The sequence below is a fragment of the Carcharhinus amblyrhynchos genome, chromosome 31, assembly GCF_965287045.1.
Source record: "Carcharhinus amblyrhynchos chromosome 31, sCarAmb.v2.hapA, whole genome shotgun sequence".
NCBI classification, from domain to species: Eukaryota; Metazoa; Chordata; class Chondrichthyes; order Carcharhiniformes; family Carcharhinidae; genus Carcharhinus; species Carcharhinus amblyrhynchos.
Genome location: NC_137354.1, coordinates 5,769,611 through 5,782,768, shown reverse-complemented (window position 1 = coordinate 5,782,768; position 13,158 = coordinate 5,769,611). Strand labels below are relative to the sequence as shown.

The window sequence follows — 13,158 nt, the reverse complement described above, 5'->3', positions numbered from 1 at the left end:
GTAAAGCTGTTGTAAAGCTGGGATGAAGAAAAACCCAACATCTTTAACTTTCGAAATTAAATCTCAACAGAATAAAGACAAGCGAGGTAAAGCCCGTTAGTTGGCTCACTGCATATCAAGTTGGTATGCAACGTATGATCGCTCCATTCTCCACGGCTGACTATCAAAAGAACCTTTAGCCGCGACTACATCAGATGCCAAGGGTTTAATTGATTTCTTCATTTCACTAACTCCCTTTGGTCCCAGGAACATGCTTTGTAAACCTCTGGACTATGAAATCAAGGCGAAAAAAAACAATTACTTTCATGGGATTTCTATTTGTAAAAATTAAAATTCTAGAGCTAATTAATAACAGTGACATGACTGATTACTTCAATATAGTAAATTTATAAATTTCTATGGTTGAAGAAAGGCAGCCAATCCAACAGCTTGTTCATCTTTCATGCTATCACACTATATTAATATTAATAAACTGCAATGTACATATTTACATTATGCAAATTGCAACACAGGAAAATGCGACAACCAAAGCAACATGTGGTACATTCGCGAGGCTGTCCAAAAGCAGGAAATGGATAGGCTGGGGGTTTTTTTTGAAATATTAACTGGGACAGAACCAATATTGAACTGAATAAAGGGCTGGTGTAATATGAATTTGCGATGAAACTTAGAATAACGATCATATTAAATAAACCCTGAAATCCTGCATAAAACCCATCTCTCTCTCTCAGAAAGGAAGCATTTCTTTTTAAACAGTTAATTCTTTTGCGGAGAGAGATTTGAATTGTAGTTATTGTAGGATACACTTAACAGTGCGACAAACAAGAGAAGAATAGGTAGCTAGCGACAGTTACAAGGCAATAATTCTGTCGAGTGGCTCAGAAGGAGTGATAAAAGCACAGCTTGAGCAGTTTACAACCATCAGAGACCCCAGGATTGAATTATTCCCTTAAATTCACCGCCAGCTTCCCAGTGTAGTTGGTTTAAAACACTTCCCTAAACCGCAACCGAAGGATACGGATTGTAATGGAAACACTGTAGGTGACAGGATGATAAAGGGTGCGATCAAGGGAAAACAAGCTCTCAATTACCAAGTAAAGGATTAAAAAGATTTCTGACACATTACAGCAACACCTATAATCTTAAACGCAGCCAGTTAACATTTCACCATCAATGTTTCATCAGTAAAACGCAGGAAATGATTCTCACAAACCATAATTAATTTGTCTTTTTAAACAAAAACCATTGACTTGTTAATTAATTCGCTAATTGTTTAATTTAACTAAAATTCCAAATCAAAATTAGGTTAGCTGATAACGCTGAATCAATTTACTTGGGGCAAATCTTCATAATTTGGCACAACGAGAGCCCACGGTAATTTGACAATACTGCGCTGGAAGAATGAAAGATTTGCATTTGTGTAGCAGGCTTTGACAACTTCAGCACATCCAAAAGCATTTAAGTAATTAAGTATTTTTGAAGAGGGAGTATCATTGTAAAGTAGGAAGTGTGTCCTATATTCACAGCAAGCTGCAACAATGAATTAAATGGATCGGTCATTTATTTTAGAATAGAGTAGAATGGAATGTGAATCCTACAGTACAGAAAGAGGCCATTCAGCCCATTGAGTCTGCACCAACAACAATCCCATTCAGGCCCTATCCCTGTCATCCCATGTATTTACCCTGCTAATCCCCCTGATACGAAGGGTCAATTTAGCATGGCCAATCAACCTACACATCTTCAGACTGTGGGAGGAAACTGAAGCATCTGGAGGAAACCCAAGCAGAAATGGGGGACAACTCCGCACAGTCACCCGAGGCTGGAATCGAACCCAGGTCTCTGGCCCTGCGAGGCAGCAGTGCTCACCACTGTGCCGCCTGAGGGACAACTAATCAGCCAGGACACTGAACACCTCCACTTTTTTTTGAGCAGCAGCCACAGGATCCTTTACCCAAGGGGGGAGATGGTCTTATCCAAAAAGCAGTACGTCAGTCAAAGCAGCATCCCTTATGTTCTGCACTGGGAAGCTGCTCTCCAGCATGGGGTTCAGAGTCTCAAAACATCCTGGCAGATGTGGGAGTGCTACCCACTGAACACTGGAGACAACTACACACTGCATCACACTTTAGCACAAAGTTTGAAGTTGTCAAATTGTGAGTGTCTTTAAGACAGAGGTAGATAGGTTCTTGATTGATAAGAGGATCGGGGTTACGGGAAGAAGGCAGGAGAATGGGGATGAGAGAAAAAAAAATCAGCCATGATCGAATGGCAGAGCAGACTGGATGGGCCGAATGGCCTAATTCTGCTCCTATGTCTTACGGTCTAAAGTGTTCCAGTGGCAATGAACATTCTGGCGCCCAAGTGGCAATCACTTTCCCCACTGATAAATGCCAACAATTGATGGGTTCATCATCGCGGGTTTGCATCGAACAAGGTGTGGGGAACCAAGACGAAAGCCGTGTGGAGGAACAAGACCAATGATATTATTTTACTGTGACCCTGTATTTAAGTGTTTGGGTAACATTGTAATGAAATGTGATGCATGTGCAATATCCTTAGAGCAAAATAAATTAACTTTACATTTTGCAATGGAATCTGGCGAGTGTGGCTTTGAATAGAATTGTTTTTTTCATTATGTGCACATTATACTGTAATTGACGTGTTTTATCACATTACTGACACCTTTTTAATATGAAACACTAAGGAAATTTGCAAGTGTCTCTACACAATGCTAGAAATGTATAAATGACTACACACTTTCAAGTTTACAACTTGGAGGTTAATTCACTCCATATTTAAAATGGAATTGTCGCTTTGGATCCCATTTTCAACATGTTTTTGTATTCTTACTTTTCACATTCTTATTTTTGCGTGTATCTTTTCATAAAATGGAAATAAAATATCTGTCTGTTCATAGGAAATTGGAGTTGGGGGTCTTGATTTGCTCGCCTCTGGTTGGGCTGAAGCTTTGCTATCTCCTCTCTAAGGTGAAATAAACCAAATTAAACAAACTCCGGGACAAAGCAAGAAGGGCGGTCCCTAAAAGGGAAACCACCCAAGGCAAAACAAAATGGTAAAGGGAACTTAAAACATCAAGCCAAATTGTGGTTAAGGGGGTTGAGAATACATCCGTGGTCCCTGTGGCATCCCATGAACACGGACGGCCTTGATGGTGTCCTTGGACACTGTATGCTCCCTCTCCCATGGGCACCCTGCCGCAAATATAGCTGGGGTAGAGGGGCAGACAGCTGGGTCGCATGACCCCCACCCCTTAGTCGCCTGCAGTGGTCTTCAAAGCCTCACATGAGTGCTCACCATTTACACGTGAGCTTTGATTGTTCCAGCAGCTTCCTCGAGCACAGAGAAGCCTGGTTGCACAGGTGCACCCCTCGCTCCCCCTCCCCCCCCAACCGTTATATACGCAGTTATCAAAGTATTGTGCAGGAAGAGCCCTGAAGAAGGCCTCATAAACTCCTCATTACACATGTGCCCTGTCCCACAATCAGATCTGAGACTGCTTAACCAGGTTCTACACTGGAATGAACTAACTCTCCCACGGATTACATGATCCAACTCTTAAAGGAGCAGTATGCACCCCAAACCCCCAACATACATCAATCACACACCTCATTATCCATGCTTTAGGACGTCCAGCAGATATCACCCAAGTACTCAAGAACATCCCTGACATTGTTGGCACGATCTCTGAGGAACATCGGGAGGTGTGCAGGACGGTGGGTGGTTGGGTGGGTGGGGGGTGGGGTGGGGAGAGGGGTGGTGCGGGGGTGGTGGTTAAGAGGGACTAAGTATAAAAGGGATCTGTTCCCAAAATATTCAGAGCATAAGTTACGTCCTCTCCTGCCCCCAATACCCAGATGCTGGGGGAGCACTGTGTAGCTGAAGATCACTAGGTCACGTCAGCCCTTCCGACCCAAGGCACCAGATTCATTCTCAGCCACAGCTGCTACAATTCAATTATTAAATGTAGATCCAATTTATAAGAATCAACTTCTAAGTGTCAGCTGTGGTCTTGGTGGGCAGCCCTCTTGCCTCTGAATCACAAGGTTCGGGGGTCAATTCTACTCGACTGCAAATGTTTATGCCATTGGAGCTGTCATCTTTCAGTGGAGATGTTAACCTGAAGCTCCATCAACCTCATCAGGGGGATAGAAAATGAACCCGGCGCATTATTCTGAAGAACAGCCCCAGTGCGGCCAATCTCTCAATCTACGTCACTAAAAACACATGGGTCTTCTCGTTGGTGCATTCCTGCGTATTGGGAGCTTTGTTGCCTTTCCAACAACAGTGACTACACTTCAAAAGGTCATTTGTCTGCAGAGCGCTTTCAGATGTTCTGGGGGTTTGTGAAGTGTGTAATATAAATACGAGTCTTTGGGTGCGATTTTCCAGCCCTTCTTGCTCGTGGGATCTTCCTGTCCCACGGGCAGGAATGTGACTCCTCGTGACATATTCCTGGGCAGCAGGACAGCGAAGCATGTAAAACACCATAGACACTGGCGGCACTGGAAGATGAGCCACCTCAGCTGCTGGAAAACACGCTGCGGGGAGGGGGAGGGAGAAGGGAATCCCATCCTTTATCTTTTTTCCACTTTAACTGCTCACTTGTAATCCACAGACCCAGGCTAATGCTCTGCGGATACAGGTTCAAATCCTACCATGGTAGATGGTGGAATTTAAATTTGTGCTAGTGTGGCCAAGTGGTCTAAGGCGCTGGATTAAGGCACTGCACGAAGGCATGGGTTCAAATCTCACCACTGCTAGAATTGATTTGAGTTTGGGTTGGCACGGTGGCACAGTGGTTAGCACTGCTATCTCACAGCGCCAGGGTTTGATTTTGACCTCAGGTCATGTCTGTGTGGAGTTTGCACATTTTCCTCATGTCTAAGTGAGTTTCCTCGGGGTGCTCCGGTTTCCTCCCACAATCCAAAGATGTGCAGGTTAGGCCATGCTAAATTGCTCCTAGTGTCAAGGGTATTAGCAGATAAATATATGGGGTTACAAGGATAGGGCCTGGGTGGGATTGTGGTCCGTGCAGACCTGATTGACCAAATGGACTCCTTCTGCACCGTAGGGATTCCATGATTCTAACCTTATTGTCCCTATCGGAACAAGCCTTGAAGAAATTTCTCCTCTACATTGAAAAACCCAAGGAGCAAACTCACTCTTCGCCCTGTTTATTGGCTAGGTGGCACAGTGGTTAGCTCTGCTGCCTCACCCAGGGACCCGGGTTCGATTCCTGGCTTGGGTCACTGTCTGTGTGGAGTTTGCACATTCTCCCCATGTCTGCCTGGGTTTCCTCTGGGTACTCCTGTCTCTTCCCACAGTCCAAAGATGTGCGGGTTAGGTGGGTTGGCCGTGCTAAATTGCCCCTCAGCATCAGGGGGATTAGCAGGGTAAATACGTGGGGTTACGCAGTTAGAGCCTGGATGGAACTGTTGTGAGTGCAAGCTCAATGGGCCGGATGCACAATTGGGATTCTATGATTCTAAGTGACAATAAAAAAATCAAACCAAATCGAAGGAAAGTACATTTACACAGAGAGGCTTTTCAGGCAGATTTCATCACCACAGCGAGTTGGAAATTTGCACATTTTTGAATGACATATTTTGGATGACAATGTCAAACCGGAAGCATTGATTCAGCCACTGGTTTATTCTGCGGGCAATGAAAATGGGAGAAATGTGAAAGCAACAGCAAACATCGGTATCACCTGTTTTCATTATTACCTAATGTCCCAAATATCCCCCCTTGTATATCTGAAGGCAGTGGAAAAATAAATGTTCACACACTGATCCTTTTCCCAGTAAAATTGCTCACTTATCTCCAAGTGGAATCAAATGGACACCTTTTGAATTTTAGCAGGTGGCAAATTTTGATATTGCCTGCCATAAAATCCTTTCAGATTTGTGTCTACGAGTTAAGTAGAAGATGCCTCTCTGACGCACACACAAGTACCGAAACAAGCAGAAACAGAAATGAAGGACTGATTCAGAGAAAAGCACCCTCAAGAGATTAAATAATCTGCGCTCTTCATTCATTAGAAGCAAGACATGCATTTATATTGTGCCTTTCACACCCTCAGGACATTTTAAAACACTTCACACAGACAATGAATTACTTTTGAAGTGTTTTCTCAGGCAAAGCTGACAGCCAATTTGCGTGGAGCAAGATCTTAATGACAGCTAATCTATTCAGGCAGCGCTGCTCGAGAGATCATTATTGGCGAGGACGCTGGGAGAATTCCCTGCTCTCCCTAACAAAGAGTGTCGTGGGATCTTCTACATCCATCTGGAGGGGCAATTCAGCCATTCAACCCTGCATCCAAAAGGTAAAACTCCAAACAACGCAGCTCCCGTTTCCTCCCACGGTCTAAAGATGTGCCAGTTAGGTGGATTGGCCATGCCAAATTACACTTTGCAGCATCTGTCAGGGGAGAAAAGAGCTGACATTTCACACCCAGATGACCCTTTGTTACCCCTTTGGCAGGGGCGGGGTCACAAAGGGTCACCTGGACTCGAAACATCAGCTCTTTTCTCTCCTTACAGATGCTGCCGGACCTGCTGAGATTTTCCAGTATTTTCTCTTTGAGTTTCATTTCCGGAGATGAGGGGGTTGGACTATGAAGAGAGACTAAGTAGACTGGGTCTGTACTCGTTGGAGTTTAGAAGGATGAGGGGGGATCTTATAGAGACGTATAAGATAATGAAGGGGATAGATAGGGTAGAGGTAGAGAGATTCTTCCCGCTCAGAAAGGACAGCAGGACTAGGGGGCACAGCCTCAAGATAAGGGGGGGGCCAGTTTAGATCGGAGTTGAGGAGGAACTTCTTCACTCAAAGGGTGGTGAATCTCTGGAATTCTCTGCCCGTTGAAGTGGTGGAGGCTGCCTCGCTAAATATATTTAAGTCACGGGTAGATAGGTTTCTGATAGACAGGGGAATTAAGGGTTATGGGGAGAAAGCGGGAAAGTGGAACTGATCCACTTCAGATCAGCCATGATCTTATTGAATGGCGGGGCAGGCTCGAAGGGCTAGATGGCCTACTCCTGCTCCTATTTCTTATGTTCAGATTCCAGCATCCGCAGTAATTGGCTTTTGTCTAAATTGGACCTTCGTATCCAATGATGTGCAGGAGGAGGAGGTTGGGGGGTGGTGTCCCTGATAAGATGCTCTTTCAGAGATTCGGTGCAGACCCAATGGGCTAAATGGTCTCTTTCTGCACTTAAGATTCTATCGACTGGACTAAAATGGCAGCCTACTAGATTATGACTGACAATCTGAAGTGAGATTTAGAACCTTCACAACCTTCTTAGATTGCCAATAATGGTGCTCACTTACTCGAAGGCCTGAAAATAATATCTGTGGCGGGAAAAGAAACTGTGAGTGGAATTTTATGAACTCGCTCGTCCCGAAACCGAAAAATCCTGTCCAAAGTCAACGGACCTTCCGACTGTCCACCCCTCACGTGCTCCAATTCCCCATGGCCAGGGTGGGGGGGTAGTAAAATTCCAGCCTGTGTGCAAGTATTCAGGTGTGCACTTGACAGGCAGGGGTGGGGTCAGCAGGAAGGACAAAGACAGAACCAGTTAAGTTACAAGTCAAGTGCTATAGCTAACTGGAGATGGCCAGGCTGAGAGACACTAAAGATAACGGCAGGAAGGTAAATTCCTACCCAAATTCAGCAATGTTTTCATGTCATAAAAGGGAAGGGGACAGGTGAGGTAACTTGTCACATCACTTGGTACTTATTCCATAATTGATTATGCGATATTATTAATTGTGCAGTTTGTAGAACTGATGGGTACAGACCACACAGCTACAGATTCAGAAACCACACCATCCAGAGCAAGTTCCTACCTGTCAGATTCATCACTGAAAAAATAATTGACATTTCCGTAGCTTCCAATGTCGTTATCTGTTGCCTGAAGAAAAGAACAAAGAAATACAACATTAATATTGGCAGAACACAGAAGTATAATGGGCACCAGCGCATTACAGACGTGTAAGTACATCCTTGCATTTTCAGTTCACAACTTGTTTTGTTCAAGGGCCACACACACACAATACAGAAGATGCAGGGAAGCTCGGAACACAACATTGCTGAGTTTGAATTCAGCAAACTAGTTAATTTGAGATGATAAGGACCAGAAGCACAAGGACAAGTGTCAGCTGTGGGTACATCAAGCTGTGGGTGAGGGCGGGGCGGGAAGATGGGCTGCAAGAGGTAGCAAGGAAGCTACCAAGGATTTTTTTCCGTTCATTCATGGGACATGGGCGTCACTGGCTGGCCAGCATTTATTGCCCATCCCTAGTTGCCCTAGGGCAGATGAGAGTCAACCACATTGCTGTGGCTCTGGGGTCACATGTTGGCCAGAGCAGGTAAGGACGGCAGATTCGTTCCCTAAAGGACATTAGTAAACCTGATGGATTTTTCCGACAATCAACAATGGTTTCATGGTCATTCCAGATTTTCAACTCCAGATTTTTTTTATTGAATTCAAATTCCACCATCTGCTGTGGCGGGATTCGAGCCTGGGTCCTCAGAACATTAGCTGAGTTTCTGGACTAAAACTCTAACAATAAAGCCACTAGGCCATTGCATTCTTGATATATGATGTGAGAACGGCTTCACGTTGCAGGGATAAGATGCATGCTAAAGAGGTGGGTGAGTAACAGGGCAGGGGAGCAGGAGGGACTGCACTGAAATGGCAGAGTGGGTCACAAGGTCCCTTGGTGGACCCAGTATGAAACAACATCAAAATGATGCCACACTACCAGAAGGGCGTGGAAGCTTTGGAGAGAGTGCAAAGAAGGTTCACAGGATCTCGCATGTTCTCGAGGGCGTTGGCTATGAGGAGAGGATGGATAAACTAGGACTGTTTTCACTAGAAACGCGGAGGCTGAGAGGAGACATGGTGGGTGTCTACAAAATTACAAGAGGCATTAAAGTAAAGTTTAAATGTCTATTTATTAGTCACAAGGCTTACATTAACACTGCAATGAAGTTTGTGTGAAATTCCCCTAGTCGCCACAGTCTGGCACCTGTTCAGTTCAATGCACCTAACCAGCACGTCTTTCAGAATGTGGGAGGAAACCCACGCGGACATGGGGAAAACATGCAAACTCCACACAGACACTGACCCGAGCTGGGAGTTGAACCCGGATCCCTGACGCTGTGAAGCAGCAGTGCTAACCACTGTGCTACCGTGCACAGACAGGGTGGATAGTCAAAGGCTTTTACCCAGGGCAGAAGTGTCAATCACAAGTGGGCACAGGTTCAAGATGAGCAGGGAACGGTTAAGGGAGATGTGCGGGGGAAGTTTTTCACACAGAGTGTGTGGTGGATGCCTGGAACGCACTGCCAGAGGTGGTGGAGGAAGCAGGCACATTAACAACATTTCAGAGGCATCCGGATGCGTACATGAATAGGGAGGGAATAGATGGATAGGCATTAAGGGCAGAGAGATTTTTTTTTAGTTTAGTTAGGGCATCGTGATCAGCACAGGTGTGGAGGGCCGAAGGGCCTGTCCCTGTGCTGTACTTTTCTTTGGTTCGTTGAAACTCCCAGTGCAAAATGCAAATTCCTGCCCCGTTAACTGACCGAATTTAAAGTGGGACAATCTGAAACAGGGCAGCTCCAAAGACAGACTTGGTGCACAAGCCCAGTGCCTAATAACAAAGCACTGAGTGATGTTTTGGGTTGAATTCTGCCATTTACTGTGCCAGCTGGTACGGTTTGGTACCAGTGTTTGTACCTGCCCAGGGAGAGTGAAAAAACTGAGCAACGTTTCCAGGCTCCTGATGTCCAGAATCTAATGTGGGAAGTTTGGGAGTTTGGCTGTGTTGCTTCATTATTGATGGAACAGCCTGCAAACAGGACGCTGTGCGTCAACATTATTCCAGAAAAACAGAGCAGCTTCTCAGTTCTCACTGCAATGGCTGACATCTGGGATCCCGCATCACATGAGCCAAAAAGTACCCATCTGGATTTCCGCTGGGGTGAACAGTTCACAAGCTAAGTCAGAAACACTTGTCTGTGAGTCTTACGCAAAAGAAAATCATCCAGCTTTTCTCATGTTGGGAATCTCTTTAGGATTAGTCGAGGAGGAACACCCAATGGGATTGTACCTTTGAGTATTGGATGAACACATGATTCTATGATTCTATTTTATGATTGCTTTCTATTCAAATAATCAAAGCACATCATTCACAATCTTCTCCTTTTCCAGTCTATTATCATCATCAGGCCCATCTATGGATCCTCAGTTCCCCTCCAAATTACAATTGTTTAACATCATAAAACACAAGAACTTGATGGGCTGAATGGCTTCCTTACGAGCCTCAGTGACCCTCTCAAGCTATCTCGAGCTGCTGTACTCTTTGACAAGTTACAGTGTATTGGAAATACAATCCACTGACCACCATCCCCAATGTTCAATCTCATGTCCGTGTGCAGGTTCATCAGATTACCATCTTCCCTCTTTGCACTCGCTGTCGTGAGTGAGATATCCCAAGGTCAGGTAAAACTCGATGAGTTGGTTGCAAAATTCACACAAAGACTTTGGACACAAAGCTCCCACTCTCCTGTTTCAAGCTATGCAGCTTTTAATATTAACCCAATGTGACACCTCCATTTCTTTACAGCAGGACTTTCTGACTGAGACTATCAATTTAATTCCAATTACGGCCGAATTACAGGGAGACTTGAGCTGTTGACATTATTCCTCCAGAGCAGAGAGGTGACTGATCAAATTCATTTCGCTGAAGACTCGTAAAGCTAGCAGAGAGATAAACCTTTCATCCCAGTCAGAAAAGGTTGGATTTTAACCCAAGGCTCATCTTGCAATTTCAACACTGCTGGATTATCTGAAATTCTTTTCACTCTCTCGCGTAATCCACTCACACAATACTGAGGCTATTATGGCAAAAATTCAAGGCCACGTTGATAATTTGATATGAGATTTACACAGAGTCAAATTCTCGGTTTTCCTTATATACATACAATCCTTAAATATTCATGTTTAAAAGCACCAACATTATCATGCTCCCATTATCAATCCAGGACTGACAGCCCAATGGGTTTTCTAAGCCAATTAAGTTTCTAGAGTGGTCTACAAGAGTCTCACAACACAATGCCGATCTTGGGTCACTGTCTGTGTGGAATTCGTCCATTCTGCCCATGTCTGTGTGGGTTTCCTCCAGGTGCTCCTGTTTCCTCCCACACTCAAAAGATGTGCAGGTTAGGTGGACTGGCCATGCTAAATTGCCCCTTGGTGTACCAAGGGGTGTTGGTTAGAGGATTAGAGGGATAAATACATGGGGTTAGGGGTATAGGGTCTGTGTAAGATGGTCTGTTGGACAGACGGTGCAACTCTATGGGCTGAACAGCCTCCTACACTGTTGGGATTCTATGATTCTAACTCCAAGATTCATTTATACTGCAACTTGACTATCACAGAATTGTTATGGCACAGAAGGAGGCCATTCAGCCCATCGTGACGGTACCAGCTCTTGAGCATTGTGGCTTACTGCCTTTTCCCTGTACCCCTGCACATTGTTTCTATTCAAATCATAATCCACTGGTTGCTTGAATGCCTCTGTCACACTTGTAGTCGGTGCATTCCAGACCCATCCACTCGCTGTGTGAAAAAGCTTTTTCAACGAGTGACTACCCAAGAGTTTGTCCAACACATTTCATACACAGTTCACCAAACCAATAGAAAAAACTTGCATCTTTTCCTTCTGGGATGGATTAAATCCCAGCGGTGAAAAGCAAGTGACTAATCCTTTGTATCAATTCTCTTTTCCAAAACTAACATTAAAGACTGTTTCTTTATGTTACATACACAGTTTATGCATAGTCACATTTCCACCAAGAGTTTCTCCAAAATCTGATCCTAAGAGCATCGTTGCTGGCCTTTATGGATGACTTCTGTACCAAGCCCACCTAAAAATTCAGACCCAATTTTGTTCAAGTGAAACTTATTGTAGAGCTAGATCAGGAGTAAAAGTCCAATATGGTGAGCAATGTCTAATTTGAGGTTGCTTTTAGAATGATGTTGAAGTACCACATTCACTGAACTTAATTTCACAAGTTGCCACAGTGGGATTTGAACTTCCAATCTGCGACTGCCAAAGCTCCCCAACACCTTCCAAACCCTCTACCACCCAGAATGACCAGGGCAGCAGACATATGGAAACACCACCGCCTGCAAGTTCCCCTCCAGTTCACTCACCTTCTGGACTTGGAAATACATGCTGTCGCTGGGACTCCTTCCCTGACTGCACTGCTGATATAGCTACACATCTCAGGGACTCCAGCTGCTCAAGAAGGCAGCTCACCATCACCTTCTCAAGGGGCAATTAGGGATGGGCAATAAATGCTGGCCCAGCCAGTGATGTCCACAAGCAGTAAAAGAATATATTTAAAAACTATCCTGTCCAACACCAGAACCTCAACATCACGGTCTCCTGTTGTACCTCTGCCATTCTGAAAACTGCACTGGTTGATCAATAATACAAATGCAAATAAAAATTTATATCCAACAATTTACATTTGTAATACATTGATTCAAGTGTTGGTGCCCTGTAAGTTGGCACTGTCATAATCATATGATACACGTGGTCATGTGGCACAGTGTGAGCGGAAGTTTACCATCCCACATGCCATGGGAATCGTAGCGGGCGCGGGTCAGACCATGGAAAGGTCCTTTGACCTCAGGCGGGATTTTATGGTTTTGGGACAAGTGAGGCCATAAACTCCCACCCCAGGTCCCTGCCAACATTCAAAGAGCTAACAAATTCCACTTCCCCACAGTCTTGAAAAGTTAAGTATTTCATTTGTTCATTCGTGGGACGTGGGCGTCGCTGGCTGGCCAGTAATTATTGCCCATTCCTAGTTGCCCTTGAGGTGGTGGTGGTGAGCTGCCTTCTTGAATCGCTGCAGTCCATGTGCTGTGGGTTGACCCACAATGCTCCAATTTATCCAATTCCTTTTTACAGTTGCTACTGAACATACTTCAGCTATGCTTTCATGCAGTGCATTCGCTATCATAACAGCTGGATGAGTTTTTTCCCTTTTTTTTGTCGATCATAGTAAATCTGTCTTCTCTGCCTACCAACATTTGGATAACAGTT

The 13,158-nt window shown here is 44.7% G+C and overlaps 1 protein-coding gene across 1 annotated transcript in view; it reads right to left on the bottom strand.

The window, feature by feature from the left end:
- Window positions 1-13,158, bottom strand: part of cdh23 (cadherin-related 23) — a 767,458-nt gene that overhangs the window by 333,329 nt on the left and 420,971 nt on the right. Inside the window, exon 14 of the mRNA XM_080215942.1 lies at window positions 7,879-7,943. Within this exon, the coding sequence (XP_080072068.1) occupies window positions 7,879-7,943 (65 nt within the window). The remainder of the gene's footprint in view (window positions 1-7,878; window positions 7,944-13,158) is intronic.